Here is a 17,849-nt window from a genome sequence, read left to right as displayed (position 1 = left end):
TCTTCCTCCATTCTCTACTTCAGTTAACTACTAATTACTTAGTCACCGGAGCGTCGGCCTGCGAGCTAAGTGTCGCTGGTTCGATCTTCCAGTCAGGGCACATCAGAGAAGGAAAACTCTTGACTCCAAAAAACCTCCGCTGCCTTGCGGCATACCTCTTCAGGGGAAAGGCTAAGGGAGTAAACCCCGACAGAAAATCCGGAGCCGGAGTCCCTAAGGCGGTTTGACATTGTAGTCAACACCGGCAACTCCTGCGGCGCACCTGAAGCCAAGCTGTATTGACTCCGTCTTTCCCTTGGACCCTTCAGCTGCGAAGAGAAGGGGGGGTCTGCTGCATGGGCAACAGCAGACCCTCCATATCACCCTGCCCAGGCTCTGTAGCTTCAGCTTCGCTGGAGAGGACACTCCAGCGTCATCGCAAGATGTCGATTCAACACGGGAGGAGACACATACCGTGTCACTCCCGAGTCGGACTGCACAGCCATTCTCGGCGGTGCAGATAGACTCTTAAGAAGCTACACCATCGTCTCTCGAGACGGACGGCTGCCGACGACTTAGTCACCATGGGTGTCCTCTAGCCTCTTCCCTCCCTCCCACCTGTCTCCTTCTCTCCTCCTGTGTCATTCATAAAATCTGGCTGACTCTGCCCCAGAAACACCTGCATGCTCACCACTCCCCTCCACCACCAGAGAGTGCTTGGTGTTCCTCTCACCTCGGCTTTAGCAATGGCTTCTCTAAGTGGACATCAGCTGTTACCACGTGCACCCCACCATTTTCCCATAGTTCTCCAGATCCTTCTTTCTAAAACCAGGCACACACCCTGCCAAAACTTTGGTGATGTTATTACTAAAGAAAGAAAGAAACAGAGTGTAAGGACTAGGAAACAGAGCTGTCTTTGTCACATGCGGTATGTGAACGAAAAAGGGGTTCTAGGAAAGTAACCTCACAGAGTGATCTGATCATAAATTCCCCAGACCTGTAAGTTCTTTAGTAAAAGGTTTATCTTTGCCTTAAGCAAGCCCATTTAACATACCCATTTAACATACCTTTGAAATGCTTCTCTTTAGACCCCTCCAGGGAAATCACCCTCAAGAGAGCACATAATCTTGTTAACTGTTCTGGAATCTAATCCCCACCTTGCTTTCTCCCACCTTCATGTAATCTTCCTTACTTTCCCTCCTTAATTAAATAAATGCATGAAAGAAGCTGCAAACTGCTATTCTAAGAAATATTTTTCTCAGTCCTTCGAGATGTTGCTTCCAGTTGCACTCTCTGTTTGGCTCAAGTAAATTTTAATAAAAATTATCTGTAAGTTTGGACATTCTTATGTCTACAAACAGCAGCCAGGCACTCTGCTAAACAATTTACATAAATCTCTCACATAATCATCAGGCTTTCATGACATAATGCACAAAGAACCCGACTTCAGTGCCATTGCCTTTCCTTTTCCTAGTAATCCTTTCCTCAGGTGCAACTTCCTCCTTGAGGCAGCAGACAAACATCTTTGGTCAGTGGCTGATGAAGTTCCCTTATGGAAAACATTGTCATTATTTCTTATTTAACAGATAAGAAAAGAAGGGCTCAGAGAGGTTAAATAACTTTCCAAATGTCACACAGTAAATGATGAAGCTTTAATGTTATTTTAGGTAATCTGGCTTCCCAGGCACATGGTTAACCAGTTATACCATACTAAGGATGAATAACAAGTTCCTTGCACTTAACACTTGGGCTAGCAGGAAGGAGAGAAATAAACACATAACTCCTATGAAACATGATACCTTACATTAATTAGGTATCACAACTTCTGGAACCTTGAGGAAGCAGTGGGCTAGTTGTTCCCTTAGCTTCTCTATACACTGCAGAGCCTGGATTTTGCATTGTATCAGGATAGTCTTCACAATCTAAACATTTCCTTACAAATATTAGAAGACACTGTACATCTGCAGACTGGACCCAGTGAAATGGTTGTTCCCTATCTAGCTATGCTCCTGTGCCCCCAGTCGCACCCCGGGCCAGTGGAGGGCCTTTGGAATCATGAGCAGATTCTGACAGGCTCTGTTCCTCGGTCACTGGTGAAGTTCCAAAGGTCCTCCCTTTGGAGTATAGCAGACAGTCTGACAGCTCACAAAAGCAAACCCCCATAGGTCCATCCCTCAGCTCTTCTTTCTCAGAAAAATGCAGCTGGCTACTGAATGGGCCTTGACCTTCATTTCCATGGTGAGCGCTCTGTGGGTATGTCTCTGAAACTTGTGTCCTCCCTCCCTCTCTCACTTTCCCGTTCCCTTCTCCTTCCTCCTTGAACATGCATTAGGCATCTGTTTCCACCAGGTACAATCTTGGGAGCTGGGATGCAGGGATGAATAAGATGTATTGATAGATCTTGTCCCTAAAGAGACAACATTACCCCTATAGCAAGAAAGAACATGGACTTTAGGATTTGAGTGTGTCAATCACAATTTCAGCTACACTACTTATTAGCTTAATGTGTTATTTACTCACTTACAAGGTGCATTAATTACTAGTTGTGTACAATGGCACAATGAAAAACCAGAAGGACTTAGAAAAGACAGGGGTGTATAGGCAAGGCTGAATGCCAGGTGTGTGGCCCAGCTTCTGTGCCCTGAAGAGCAGACTGAAGGTCACCCTAAATGTTCCTTGGGTAAGTTTCAGCAAAGAAAAACTAAAGATCATAAGTGATCATTTGCTGCTCTTGTTGTGTATATGCAAATGAACAGAATAAATTAAAAATGGACTTAATGCAGTCCCTTTAATGACAAGGAGGGTAATCTTAGGGGAAAAAACCATTATTCAAGGAAAATCACAATGATCAGCGGTAGACTATAAAGTAGGGCAGCTAACCGTCTCTAACGTTTCTTTTCATTTAAAATATGTTTTCACTTGAAAGTTAAACCATGTCTGTGGTATCATCAAAGATATTTAAGTTACAGGCAAGAAGAATGTCAAGTGCCTTGCAACTGGATGTCTTTCCAATAAGACAGTCTTACAGATTTAGGGACTTGTTTGTAGGTTATAATACATAAATTAACATGTGTTTTCTGTTTTCAAAGGGCATAAGCCTATGACTGCATTACCCGACTGATTGTCTGTACGTATAGGCCTCACTTAATCCTGTCTGCAGCGCTGCCTCCTGAGACTCAACGGTTTGGCTGAACTAAGTGGCTGGGTTGGCGAAGAATGGGGTGGTCTGTGGGCTTCACTTTAAAACTGGTTTCTCTTTTCTATCCTAATGGCGTGGACTGAAAGGGCCCAGAGGTCGGAGAGGGGGGAAACCTAAAATATTTCCCTCAGCCAAAACTAAGTATAATGAGCAAAAGGGTTTTGGACAAGTGAGATGTGCCTAGCACACCTTCCTCCAAAGAAGCCTTTTTTTTTTTTTTTTTTTTTTTCCCCTAATGTGGAACATTGAAAAATTAATCCCTGCCTTTTGTCATCTAGTGGCTATGGATTGAATGATGTCTTTTAACCCTTTTTGCCAAATATGTTGCCCCCAGAATACAACAAGGATGCCAGCCTGTTTAACCAAGCACGCCGTTGTCCGGAGACAGCCAACTGACCTGGAGTCTGCACGATCCTTCCCCATGTGGGAAGGCCACCCTCCACTCCACACCCCCACTCTTATTTGGGATTTCTGGACCCAAGGGTAGGTAGGATGATGACCATGTCCAGCTTGAAGCAGCTAGAGGAGCATGAGACCTTCGCCCATTGTCCTTTATAAGATTATAAAGGGTCTTAATATCTAAGAGGGAAGGGTTGTTATTTTTTATTCTTAAAATCATTAATTATTTATTAAAAGGGGAAGAATAAGAAAAAGAATAGAAGGGTGAAGCAGGAGAACTTGTACGTACGAGCCATGGGTATGGACTTGGGGGCGGATTGCTGGGGCGGGGGTGCTGGGTGGAGGGGAGTAAAGGGGAAAAAGTTGGAACCATTGTAACCATATCATATCAAAACACTACTTGAAGGACATCGATCAGAAGCCCAGTGCCCGCATGATCCAGGAGCGCCGCCGACGGCAAGTGGGCAGGTTCTCATCATTAGGACTCCCGCGATGTATGATGGCTGAGTCCCCATGTGGCAGTGGCGATGAGTTCAGCCAACAGCTGGCCAGGATGTTGTCCTGGGCCTGGGCCGCACAGATACATACTGAGGCTTCTGGGTCGTCTCTCAAGTTTTTCAGAGCTGGGTCATGGGAAGGAAAGGGGCCACTTGTGAAGACCAGGTCTCCACATGGGTCTCACACCTTACCTTCCTTCTCACTTCCATGACATGGCTTCGGCACCCTTTGTTCAACCTCCCCTCATCTTACCTTCCTCTCAGCTTCTTCAACGCCTGAAGCAAAACCTGCCTCCTCCAGGAAGTCTTCTTGGAGTGCCCCAGCCTACCTTCAGTTTTCCCATCAGCTTTCCCAGTTACAAAATTAATCTGCCCCTTTTAAGAGTCTGAAGTGCTTGCCCTGAACTAAGTGATTTTGAGTCTGGTTCTCTGAGTCTGGTTTCTTAGACTATAAGCTCCCTTAGGATGGGGCTATGTCCTCTGTCTTGGCGACTCCATGGTACATAACATGTACTCATCTGCATAAAGACTTAACACAACTGAATTGAGCTGAGGACCCTTCCCTTGGGACTTATCCCTTTCCTCTTCTATGACCCACTGTGGGCCTATGCATTCTCTCACTGGCCCCTGAAATCTCACCAACACAGAGCACAACTTACCGGCGTTAACTTCATGCAGATGCTCTTCCGTCATTACGCTCTTCATGAAGGGGACCAGCGACCCTTGAGCATAATCCGAGAGGTGAGCATACCTACCTCCTTACTCTGACCCCACCCCCATCCCACCCTCGGACCAGACCTCCTCAGAGAAGCTCTCCCTTACCCTTCTCCAGCCCTGCCAATGAGGACACAAAAGGAGAACTTCATTCTGACCCTGCAACAGAGGCCCTGGGAGAGGTGGCAGGCTCAAAGGGCAGGGATGGCACTAGGACAGGGGCACGATGTGGGCTGTAGCCAACTCTGACAGACAGCCCCAGGCAGTCACTTAGTCAGACTGGCCCTTAGTATCCTCACCTGAGACTGGAGGCGGTGCTGCCCCAGCTGCCCCTTCTCTGGGGAGTTTGAACCACAATAACATGAAAGACACCAAGTGCCTGGCATACCCTCCAGGCAGGCAGTTGGCAGGGCCCATGGAGGGGCTGAGACCCAGCTCCTCAGCGATGTTACTTAGCCCTCCCCTGCGCCCAGCCTGCATGCCTGGCTCCCAAAGTGCCACCAGATCCTTAAATGGCCTATACCTCTTGCAAGGCCCTTCCTACACTTTCTTACCTGGCTAACTCCTATTTATTTTTGAATATTCAGCTCAACATAGTTGCTCCTCCAGGAAATCGTTCCTGCCCCTGCCCCCAAGCTAGGTTAAATGCTTCTCTGGGTTCCCAGAGTCCCTGTGAGTCTCTCTCTATCTGTATATGGTCTGTTGTATTTTACATGTGACTTATGAATCTCCCATCAGACCAGGGGTTTCTTCAGCTTCAACTCCCTGGGGAGAGTTAAGGCAGTCTCCAAGGATCCTAGAGCATGGGCACAATTGTATGCAGATATGCATTTTCCTAGAATAGGTGTTCCTAACTTTCTTCAGAGTCTCACAAAAGATCAGTCACCCATGGAGGCTGGAGTTCTGCCCCACAGTGGGCGCTGTCTGTGGGCAAGGCTGGCACTGCTCAACTCTGTTCCCCCAGCACAGCGCCTGGCAGAGAGGAGACTCCTGCGGTGTTAAACACCAACACTTTTAGAAGTGATTAATTTGGAACAAGATTGAGGAAGTAATGTCACTCCCCGGGAGAAGCTGCCTCTGAACAGGCCCCCACATTCTGAGGGCTCCCCCAGTCCGGGCATGACTCCTCTGTCCCATCACTGATCATGTGAACGGCATCACCCCCTGAAGGGTTGTTTGTTTCCCTGGACTAAGCATAGTGACTGACACAGAGTAGAGGGTCAACCACCATTTGCTAAACAAACCACTGAAGGGATCCACGGATGGATGGATGCATAAAAAACTGCAACTGATTTGAGGAAAGTCAAGGAAACATCACTTTACAAAGTACAGGGCTGGGAGCATCATCCTCTCTAAGCCTCTTCGCAGCAGGGCTTCCTGGTCTTCGGTGAAGGGTATGTAATTATTTTGTGGGGAGCGGGAGTATAGCTGGGAGAAGACATACCCAGCATGTCATCAGAAGGGTCCTGCAGGGGATTCTGGGTGAGGGGACTCTGCTATTTGTTTTTTCCACACAGAGACAGAGGCTGGCACTGTGGCGAGAATGAAGGTAACTAACATTGAGTGAGTACCTTGACGTGCCAGGCTTCACGTTAAAAAAAAAAAAAAAAAAAATTCTTGTCTAGTCTGTGAAACAGGAGTTGCTCCCCATCTCACAGGTGAGAAAACTGAGCTCAGAGAGGGGGCATCATGGAGCTGAGATTCGACGTCACTTTTCCACGTCCACAGTGGCAGGTCCCCGCTGCGCCTGGGCCCAGGCTGCACTCCAGGGGGAACTGTTCTGCTGTGTATAGTTGTCAAGGTTCTGACCTGCACAAGGACTCCAGGCTGAATTCAGCCTGTGGTCCACGCAGTGATCTCAGAGGAGAGAAGACCTTTCTAATTTGCACCATGACTATCTGCTAACCAACCCTCAAACCCCAGGGGAGGCACCCATCCAGGTGCCCAAAGGGCTGGCAGCTTCCTTCCACGTTGGAGATTGTGCAGAGCCCCAGGAGCAGCACTAGTGCCCAGGTAGGTTACCTATGAACATGACGGAGGACTTCCGGAGAGAGGCTCGGGAATTCTTGGCGTACTCCAGGCTCTGGTTGAGAAATGTGAAGGCGCTGTCTCGGTGGGTGTTCACCTGGGACAAAGAGAACCCCCAAAGTGCTGAGCCCTCATGAGAACTAATTACTCATCCACTCCTCCCGAAGCTGGGAATGGTGACTGTCAGGCAGCCAAGCCCTGGCCTCTTGCCTCCTGAAAATCTCTGCCTGAGCCCCCAGAGGCCAGGCCTCATCTTCTCCTGGCGGATTACAAAAATCACTTTTGTGGTCTTTCTGCCTTGAGTGTCTCCTCTTCCAACCCACCCCCCTGCTGCAGCTGGAAGGAAAATTCTAAAATGCAAGTCCATTCAGAGGTGAGGATGCACATGACGTACAAGGGACATGATCGATAAGGAGAAAGGTCTGACCAGGGTGAAGGATTCAAGTGGCAGAGCAGGTGGGAATAAACTGGAAAGTGAGGAAGTTCTTAAAGGCCCTTAAAAGCCAAGCAGGCAGAGGGCTGACTTATGCTTTAGAAAATAGGAAGCCGGCATTCATTCATTTTTTTTTCTTATTTTTAGATTTTATTTATTACTTTTAGAGAGAGGGGGAGGAAGGGAGAAAGAGGGAGGAAAACATCAACATGTGGTTGCTGCTCACGCGCCCCCAACCGGGGACCTGGCCCGCAACTCATGCATGTGCCCTGACCAGGAATTGAACCAGAGGCCCTTTAGTTTGCAGGTGAGCGCTCAATCGGCTAAGCCACACCAGCCAGGGCCCAACATTCATTCTTGATAAGGTGATGGCAAAGCAATAATTTGGGCAAAATAATCTGACAGTGGTGCTTGGGATGAATTTGATCAAGTAGAAACTAGGGGGCAGACATCTTGCTAAGAGGCTGTTGTGGGAAATGAAGAGAAATCTGATCTGATCACTCCCCTGTTGACAATCTCCACATCAGGGAGTGAACTCCTGGGCATGATGCAAAGCCTTTATGATCATGTTCCTTCTCGGCCTCAACTTCCGCACTGCCTTCACCTGCCATGCACATTATGCTCCAGTCCCAGGATGTAGCCCAGTTCTCCTCAGATCTGTGCCTGATACAAGCAGTTGCTCCTAACTGCAGCGCCCTTCCCTCTCTTCATCTGAGGAATTCCCTCTCATCCCTTGAGGCTCAGCTCAGAAGCCAGCTCCTCCCTGAAGCTCCCGCAAACCTCAGGCAGAGCTGATCCCAGCACCTGTGATGTTTCTGCAGCATCTTGCACAATCTTTGTCACAGCACCTATGACATTGTGTTGCAATTATTTATACCCGTTTCCTCCACCGGAGCCTAAGCTCCCCAGAGAGAAGGAGCCGTCTCACTGCACTCAGGGCCTCAGTGCCCTGCACAGGACTTGGCATGCTGCAGGTGCCCAGAAACTGTTGGATGATGGATGGATGAGTGAGTGAGTGAATGAATGAATTGATGACTAGGTTCCCAACCCCTTCCTAAACCAAACGGTAGAACTTAACCTTCGCGTGAGCAAAACTAGGGACAGAGAATCCTGCAGAGTCACAAGCTGGCAGCCCACGGGCCATAAGTGACCAGCCAAGTGGTGACCCACACAGTGTTTTAAGCAAGCTAAACTGATTACTGACTAATGTCTTATAAAAATCTGGGTTTCACTCTGGCCAAGTAGCTCAGTTGGTTAAAATGTCTTCCCAATATGCCAAGGTTATGGGTCAGATCCCTGGTCAGGGCATATACAAGAATCAACCAATGAATGCATCAATTACTGGAACAATAAATCAATGTTTCTCTCTCTAATAAAAAAAAAAAATCTGGGTTTCTAGCTTCTCTTGTGAAGGCGAGGACCTGGCAAGAGTGGCTGCACAGTGAGTTGGAGCACTCCACTCGGGCTTTCAGCAGGGACTGGGCCCTGCAGGCTGCCACAGGCACTGCCACTGCCACGTCACTCGTGATGATGTCTGCCCAGTCCCTGGGCACTGCAAGTATTTGAATTAGCGCCCCGGCCAAGCACTTCCTCCAGGGCGTTTTCTCTCTGTGTAAAATGATGGTAACGATATTAGACACTGGGTGAGGAGATTCTGAGCATTCCTGAGAATGGTGGTCCTGAAACATCTTCCCAATCTGATATTTTGTATATATTTGTTAGGTTGGTATGGGGAATACTGACATGCTCGGTCCAAATCTCCCTTTGGGTTTGAAAAATGTATTCTCCCAGCTATGGAGATTGCTTTGGCTGAAGAAAACCGTTAACCCAAGGTCACGTCCCTTCACAGGGGGGCTGGCGGCCAGAGACAGGCAGGATGTAAAGATATGACCCCCGACTCCAATTTGGGGAATCTCACGAAGTGCTGGCTGAGGCCTCCCTGCAACCACGAGGAGGCTTGACTGCTCTGCCACTCTTGCTCCTCACTTTCCCTTCTGCAGGTGTTAACCCCAAGGGTGCACCCTCTTAAACCCCGTGCGTGCTAATCTGTCTTAGAGTCTGCATCCAGGGGAACCCTGCCCATGACAACAGGGAAGGTAAATGGGACCAGATGGCAAAGCTTCCTAAATGTTATGCGGAGGTACTGGGCCATATCCAGCACTTTACTACCTTAGGATGTTCTCAGGTGTTACCTAGAAAAGGGGTTGGTTCTGTGTGGTCAGATAAGTTTGGAAAACCGTAAATTAAACAGCCATGAAACGTGCCCTTAGCACGGAACATCTCAGAGACTTCAAAGAGCTGATGGTGCTGCAAATACCCAAGAGGAAGATGACAATGCAGTGTTTCCCAAACCTAGTTTGGGACGTCTGAGAACGTCCTTTCTCCCCAGTAGGGCATATCCTATAGAACTGGTGTCATAGCCCTGGCTGCTGCGGCTCACTTGGTTGGAGCATCATCTCATAAACCAAGAGATCTTGGGTTCTATTCCCAGTCAGCGTACGTGCCTAGGTCTGGGGGCCGGGCCTGTCAGGGTGCATACAAGAGGCAACTGATCGATGTTTCTCTCTCACATCGATGTTCCTCTCCCTCTCTCTCTCTCCCCCTCCCTTCCCTTCTCTCTAAAAACCAATAAGCATGTCCTCAGGTAAGGATAAAAAAAAAAAAAAAAAAGAATTGTTGTCATAGACAAGACACTCTGGGAATTACTGTTGTAGAAAAGGGAGCCAGTAAAGCCCTTTCAGCAAGATAAACAGATGTGTGTTTTCACCAGACCACTCTGGTGGCCTGAGTGGGGAACGGATTGGAAAGGTGAGATTAAAAGCTGGGAGACCCACTGGAGGGCTAGACCCAAGTCCTAGCTGAGAGACATCCATGACCTGAACTAAAGGCAGTGACAGTGGGGGTGGGGAGGGAAAATCAGATTCAGACGTATTTAAGATATTTAAGATTGATCCAGTGTGGAAGGTGAGGGAGATGAAGGCGTCTAGGCTGATTCTGGGTTTCAGCTTTGGGGCTCAAGAGGGACAGAGCAAAATGGCAACAGGAAGTCATAAGTTCGGAAGAGACATGCTGAGCTCGCAGTGCGTGTGGTTCAGTTTGGGGTTGGGGGTTGTGTCTGGTAAACCCCTGGAAAGGGAACACTAGGAGTAAGGAGAGAAGTTAGAGACCGAGATGAACATTCAGGAGCCAACAACTCATGGGTGCTATTGGATTTCCAGTCAAGATGTAAAAAAAAAGAAGAGGAAAGGAAAGAACTGCCCATCTCCAACATACTCATAAGGAACCACTGGCGTCTTGGAAGCACTCACAAGGTAGTTGCAAATCTTGGCCACCGTCCGTTGCTGGCTGTCCCAGGGCTTCTGGCTATAAGCTCTTTTTGGCAAGTCCCACGCCATGAAGCAAGAACAGCGGGACAGGGTCTTCACACAGCACTGAGGACCAACAGAAAGAGAATACCAGAGCTGTGGAGTTCCGGGACCGCCAGAACATGTTCCAGAAGAAAGTCGTGTGAAACGGCACTTTGGAAAATCAATTCCCATTTGAAGTGGACAAGCGCAGCTGGTGTTTGGAAGAGGAATCCTGACACAGGTGCTTTCGGAAAACAGACTTCTCACCATAGTGGTTAGTGACTCCGGATCAGTTTCCATAAAGGGAGAGGCGCCCGCAGGGCCAGGGGCCTGCGCACACTCACCGGGCCCACCTTGGCGTTGCCCTCTTGCATGGTCAGCAGCAGGGGAACCAAGGCGCTGATCAGCTGTTCCTCCATGGCAGGGGTGCGGGGCAACGACCGCAGCTTCTGGACCACCTTGCCGTACAGCTTGATGCAGGAGGAGCGCACATCTTCTCCTGACTGGGAGAGACGTGGAGGCTCAGGCACGCTCCCTCCTCCAGGAGGCAGCCTGGGCCTCTGCGCCTCACAGGGACACACCCCGGCCTTCCTTCCACTCATTCTGAGCCGCCCTCCAGGCACAGGAGGCACAGAGACAGAGAACAGCAGAGCCCCCTGGTGGGCCTGAGCTGGGGCCAGTGTCTCCCTGCTGGAGCCCAGGTCTGGAGCTCCTCCTGCTCTTCCCAGCCGGGCCTCCTGCTCACCCAAAACATGTCTTAGAGTCAAGTGGGAAAATGAGCCCTCTGCCTGGACCAATAAGAAATGCACCACCTGCAGGTGGACCAATAGCAATGAAGCAAGTCACTGGGAGACTTGATTATAAAAGAAGAGCTCCCTCCATGCGAGCCAATTAGAAAAGGACCTTTCTCTATGCAAACCTATTACAAAAAGATGCAGACAAGTTGGAATGATGAATGAGGTACCCCTTCCCCTGGGCTGACTTGGCCCTGCCCACTTGGCACTGCCCAGGTGCCAGTGGGCCATGGAGGTATTGCAACCTGCCGGGCAGTAAAGAACCATCCTCTATAGCCAACTCCCACCCCTCCCACCCACACCCAAGGGGGTCCCTTACATCACTGAAGTGTGGCAGCAGGATCTGCAGCAGCTCCACATAGGCTGAGCTGTCATTCAGTTTCCTGCGGTCCAGCCCCTTGAAGATGGTCTTGAGGTTTTCGCATGCCTCCATCAACAGCAGCCCATCCACATTCTTCAGAGCCTTCACCATGAAGGGCAGAAGAGCCTGCACCTTGGTGGTCTGTGGGGCAGGAGCATTTGGGATGGGGCCTCCTACTTGGGCTAACAGGTGGGAGACCCAGCCTCTGCTTCACCGAGAAGAACTCTGTGCAACAAGGCTCACTTCCAGGCCTTTGCTTCTGCCATCCCGCCGGCCTGGGACACCCTCACTCAAGCTCTTGCTGTCCCCAGAGCCTTCTTTGGCCCTGCTGACTCCTTCCTGGTCTGAATACCCGAAGCCCTTGGCTGTCTACTCCCTTCTTTGTATAATTATCAGTTAGCTTTAGAGTCTACATCTTGCCATTTCACCTGATTATATATATATATCATGAGCTGTAACAGTGCTTGGTAGAAAAAACAAAGCACTTTAAGAAATGCTAATGATGTCCCAACAATCCTAGCCTTGGTTTTCTAATCTGTAAAGCAGGAATAATTACTGCCATCCCCAGCCCCTCTCACACACGCTGCTTTTAGGGACATTGTGAAAACTCTGGATTACAAACTACTTCAAAACAAATGAAGTATTTAGGGAATTATTAAGGGATATCTATTTTACAGATGGAGCAGCTGAGGCACGGACAGAAACAGGCTCCGATTCTGATTCCAGCCATCGGCACCTGAAAGTCGATGACAGCCAGCTCCGTCCTTCCTCCAACCCAGAGTCCAGCTGGGCTGGGCTTTCCTCTGCCCTCGGCTTACCTTTCCAGTCTTGCGGGCCAGGGTGGCCAGGCCTCGGATGGACAGAATCTTCATGATGGGATCGCGGTGGTTCAGGCCTTCCGCCATCCGCCCCAAAGAGTATTCCTCAGGAATCTGCTGCACCTGCTCCATCTGGAGGAGCTAAGGGAGAAACAGTGATTACTCCCTGGACGGAGGGGATAGGCAGCCCTCTGGGTCCCATGCACTGGTAGCACAGGCCGGATGACCAGGGGCCGGGTGTGGGGCACGAACAATTACTGCCCAGTCAGCACCGTCCAATGCAAGCCACGTGTACAGGCCTAAATTTCCTAATAGCCACATTAAAAGAGTGAAAAGAAATAGGAAACATTAATTTTACTAATACATCTTATTTAACCCAGTATATCCAAACTAGTATCATTTCAGCATGTAATCAATATAAAACTTATTGATATATTTCACACTGAAACTTGGTGTGAATTTTATACTCCGGACACATTTCAATTCAGACTGCATTACAAGGGTCAACTAGGTCCCATGTGGCTGGTGGCAACCGTATTGGACAGTCCAGGTTTGGTTGGTGAGAGCCACTGGTCCTCTGTCTCCACCCAGCACTCAGTGGTGACGGCCCTGCGCCCTGTCCTTTCTGCCCACTCTTCCCAGTGAGCCCCCCATTCTCAGAATCTTAACTGCTGTCCCCGGGTAAATAACTCCTAAGTCTGTGCCTCCAGCTCAGCCTCCATCTGGAGCTTCCAATTTGGAAAACCAACAGTTCACGGCACACCTCCACCAGATGTCCAGCACCTCATGTCAGAGCTGAACATGTCACTACCCAGCTCAGAGCCCCCATTCTCCCCCATTGCCTTCCTCCATCAACCCTAATTGCTCTGGGGCCCCATTCATGCCTGCCTGCCCTCTAGCCCCACTTGCTATAAACCAGCTTCTAAACAAGCTGCGCACCATTCATGGAATGACCCAGACTGTTTTGTCCCTTTAGGGTGGACAGGATGCCCTTCTGCCACAGCAGCCACCTCCACTCTAGCCCCTGCTTACTTTGCATGACTCCATCTAGAACTCAGCCCCTGAGAAGCCACGTCTGACGGTGCCCCCAAGACTCACCTCGGCTGCTGGCTCCCTTCTCTGGGCCCCCTAGGGCCCTGAACATGGAGACCTTAGGGCTCCCCTCTGTTAATGTGTCTGCCTGCCCTCTCCCATTGTGGGTTTCCTTGAGGACACAAACAAGTGTTTCTCCTTTGGGTCCCTTTGAGACAGCTGTGGTGTGGCATATGTGCTTAGGGGACACTTGTTGCCTGAAACATGAAATTTGGTTCCTTTCCTCATTAGAATTGCCCTTCCTCCTGTGTCCCCATTGCAGGGTTAGCAACCGCCACCCCCCCAATTCTTTTCCCAGCCCCAAACCACACATCACTCTCATCTCCTTCCTTTCCCTCCTCACCCTCCCCACCCACCACAATCACCGGTCTTCATTTTCTGCCTAGTTGTCCTCATAAACACTTCTCCTACCTGTTACCCTGCCCTATATCTACTGAGACTAGTGAGACCGTGTGTCTGTGTAATGAGAAGAGAGAGCTGGGGAGAGGGGCTCCTACCCATCCATACAGGATACTCAGGCCTGCTATGCACCAGGTTCTGTGCTGGGCACTAGAAATACAGAAAAGAGTCAAGGTGACGATGACGGTAATAATAGCAACAGAGTTGACTCACAGAGAGCACTTCCTGTGTCCTGGCACTGTTCTGAGTGCTGGATGTAAACTCACTGAATCCTCATCGAAACCCTATGAGATGGGCAGTTCATTATCCCCACATTACAGGTGAGGAAACTGAGGCACAGGCAGGTTCAGTGACTTGCCCAAGGTCACACAGCGCCCTAGAGGAGTTCCCTGGCCATTGGTAGAAGCAAGTACACACACGACACTCACAGCATAGGGGCCTGGGGAGCCAGGGAGGAACATCTGAGCCTCATCAAAGTTCCAGAGTGTATGCAGCAGGCCTGGCTCTGGCCAGGAGCAGACCACCACCTCTTCTGGGAAGTAGGAGAGCCTAGGGGAGGACCCTTGCTCCTGGAGGGAGGGCCGCTGCTCAGGGTTCCAGGCGAATGCTGGGGAAGATTAAGTCTAGAGTGGTGAACACAAGAGCATCCCCCGAGATCTGGCAAGGTCCGACTTCCCACCCCCTCCCCGAAGAAACTGTGCAGCAGCCACTTAAGACTAAGGCTGATTGCAATAGAAGAGCCAGTCATGCAGACGTGGTCTGAAGCTCTCTGGACTCCCTGAGGTGCATGACCTGGAAAAATGCCCCTAAACTTGAGCCTCACAAGTCTTCCTTTGCAGCACTGCTGTGCAGATTAGAAGGGTAACTAACAAATGAAAGCAGTCAGCACAGGGTTTGGGACATAGTAGGCTCTCAAGAAATGATATTTTCCCTTTCCACACCAGAACCATGCGGAAAATTAGAAGTAAGACCCATGCTTATCATCCTGGAGGTGATGTTCTGCTGGTGCCTGCAAAGCCAGGCAAAGTGTCCATTCTGACCCTCACTTCTCTATTCAATCTCCCCATCTGGGAGCCCTCCGAGGACTGGGTCTGGGGCTGCAATGCATGGCCCCTGTTCTGCAGACTCACAGTCCAGAAGAGGACTTCTGCAGAGGCAGAAAATATGCAAGGAGTACCTGGAATGCCATGCTGCCTCCTGTGCACCTGGCAGACTTGGCTCACCTGTCAAGGCCTGTCTCAAATGGCACCTCCTCCAGGAAGCCTTCCTTAACTGAGCCTCCTGTCTCTGAGCCCCACTGTACAGACCCCAGTGATAGCCCTGACCTGCCACATGACAATCAGCAGGTCAAAAGAGGCACACAGGGGTAGCTTAAGAGAGTAGGTTTTGCAAGTGTCCGTCAACCGATGAAGGGATAAAGAAAACGTGGTATATACATACTACAAAATATGATTTAGCCTTAAAAAGGAATGAAATTCTACAACATAGGTGAATCTTAAAAGCCTTATGTTAAGTACAATAAGCCAGATAGTGTAGATTTCACTTATCCAAAACCTAGAAAAGGCAGATTCACAGAGACAGGAAGTAGAAGGTGGTTGCCAGGGGCCAGGAGAGGGGGGATGGGAAGTTTCAGTTTGGGAAGGAAGATGAAAAAGTTCGGGAGATGATGGTGGTGATGGCTGCACAACACTACGAATGCACTTAATGCCACTGTGCTGTACAGTTAAAATGATTAAAGTAGCAAGTTTTGTGATATACATGGTGGGGCAAAAGTAGGCTTACAGCTGTTCATATGGAAAATAATACAATAATTAATAAATAATAATACAAAAATAATGTACTCACAAGTGTAAACCTACTTTTGCCCCATGTGTATTTTACCACATGCACGCACACATACATACACATACACACAGTGTTCTAAGAGCTCAGATGTCTGGGTTTGAATTCCAGATCTGCCACTTACAGGCTGCATGGCCTTAGGAAAGTTATTTAAATCTGTGCCTGTTTATTCCTCTGAAATGGGAGATAGAATGGTATCTGCACCACTGGATTGCGTGAGGATTACATGAATCAGTATGTGTAAGGGTCCTAGAATGTGCCTGGAAGCTAGTAAGTGCTCAGTACGTGTTCTATTATTATAAGTAGGTCTCCCCTTCTGGGTCTGACCCTATCCATGTCCTGACTCATCTTTCCCCAGCAACGCCCTCCTAGTACCCCCCCACACACACTCGCTCAGCTTAGATGTCACTTGCTCAAGGAAGCCCTCCCTGATGATCCCCATCATAGCACACATCACTCTACAGCACCCCATGTTATAATGGGGATGTCCTCTCGCTCCTTTGCTGCACCAAGGATTCATTGAGGGCAGGACAGAGTCAAACGTATGTTTATACCTCCAATCTGGTGCTTGGCACACAGAAATGCCCAGCGAAGGATAGCGGTTGCCTGGGGAACAGAAGGGGTCTGAGAAGAGTGGAATGGGGTGAAGGAGTGGAAAGAGGAGGAGAAAAGGGAGGGAAGAAGGAGCTCTTCCTATTCAAGAGAAATCATGCTCACCACAGACTGTCAATTGTTAAGTACTATTTGCGCAGGACAAAAGACCACTAATGTGAACTGAAGCCTATGCTCAGGGGAAGGCCTGGGAGCAGCCCCACCGTGCACGCAGTGCCCCATTGGTACCTCCACTAAGAAGGCGGTGGCGGTGATCTTGTGCTTCTCGTCGCCTTGCTCCAGGAGCCAGATGAGCAGGCAGAGGATGTGGTACAGCTCCCGGCAGGAGCAGTGCACCATGGCCCTGCAGGTGGGGAAGGGGAGCAGTCCCTCAGGCTCTCTGGCCCCAGGGAGGCCTGCTGTGTGGGAGTCTGGCCAAGACACTGGAAACCATGAACAAGACAGGGTCACCTGGGCTTCTGCATTCCCAGGATTTCCCACCTGGACAGGACCTCAGAGGCCATCTAGTTTAACTATTTTGTTTTACAGATGGGGAAACTGAGGCTTAGAGTAGGAATGTGGCTTGCCCAACAGCACAGGGCAAATCAGTAAGACAGCCTGACTTCAGACTGCCCACTGAACAGGACCACCCCAGGAGGAGGAGGCCGGAAGGAGAGGGTGTGAGGACCCGCTCCTAAGCGCCCGGCAGCAGCCAGGTGCTTTCACATTGTTATTGCATTTGATCCTCCCCATTAAGCCCCGAGCACATTGCCGTTATTATTCCCATTTTCATAAATAAGGAGACAGGGACTTCAAGTGTAACCTGCTCAGGATCACAGAACCGGAAATATGGCAGAGCTGGCGCCCCAGCCCAGGGCCCCCCACTCCAGCTGCCTTGTTCGTTGTACCAAGTCAGTAGTTCTCAAAACGTGGCCCCTTGATCAGCAGTATCAGCATCCCTGGAAACGTGTCAAAAGTGCACATTCTCGGGCCCCCATCCCAGACCGACTGAATCAGAAACTCTGAGAGTGGGGCCCAGCAATCAGTGTTGAAACAAGCCCTGCTTGCTCAAGTCTGGGGACCACTGCACTATGCTCCATTATCAGCGAACCCAGGAAGTGTGGCAGCTGTGCCCAGAGACTGGAGTAAGGCAGCTCGGGCTCAAATCCTGGCCCCACCACTAGCTGTGTGACTTTGGCAAGTCACTTAACTTCTCTGTGCCTTGGTTTCCTCTTTGGTAACACTGGGATAACAGTAGTACTATTTCATCGGTCACGGTGAGAATTAAATGGAATAATCCACATACATACAGCTCTTTGCACGGTGCCTCAGGCATAGTAAGTGCTCAATAAATGT

General features: G+C 49.6%; 1 protein-coding gene across 1 annotated transcript in view; it reads right to left on the bottom strand.

The window, feature by feature from the left end:
* Positions 1-3,991: 3,991 nt before the first annotated feature.
* The window catches only part of LOC150015057 (maestro heat-like repeat-containing protein family member 7), a 31,293-nt gene continuing 17,435 nt past the window's right edge, over positions 3,992-17,849 (bottom strand). Inside the window, exons 12-19 of the mRNA XM_090268278.1 lie at positions 16,743-16,857; positions 12,570-12,710; positions 11,710-11,892; positions 10,941-11,099; positions 10,558-10,680; positions 6,811-6,913; positions 4,734-4,796; positions 3,992-4,200 (exon numbers count right to left, since the gene is read on the bottom strand). Coding sequence (XP_090124404.1) covers positions 3,992-4,200; positions 4,734-4,796; positions 6,811-6,913; positions 10,558-10,680; positions 10,941-11,099; positions 11,710-11,892; positions 12,570-12,710; positions 16,743-16,857 — 1,096 coding nt within the window. The remainder of the gene's footprint in view (positions 4,201-4,733; positions 4,797-6,810; positions 6,914-10,557; positions 10,681-10,940; positions 11,100-11,709; positions 11,893-12,569; positions 12,711-16,742; positions 16,858-17,849) is intronic.

This window comes from Furipterus horrens, unplaced genomic scaffold (genome assembly GCF_987537825.1).
Source record: "Furipterus horrens unplaced genomic scaffold, mFurHor1.1.pri manual_scaffold_3, whole genome shotgun sequence".
Classification (NCBI taxonomy): Eukaryota; Metazoa; Chordata; class Mammalia; order Chiroptera; family Furipteridae; genus Furipterus; species Furipterus horrens.
Note: the sequence above shows the minus strand (reverse complement) of the source record. Positions and strands in the feature narration are given on the sequence as shown.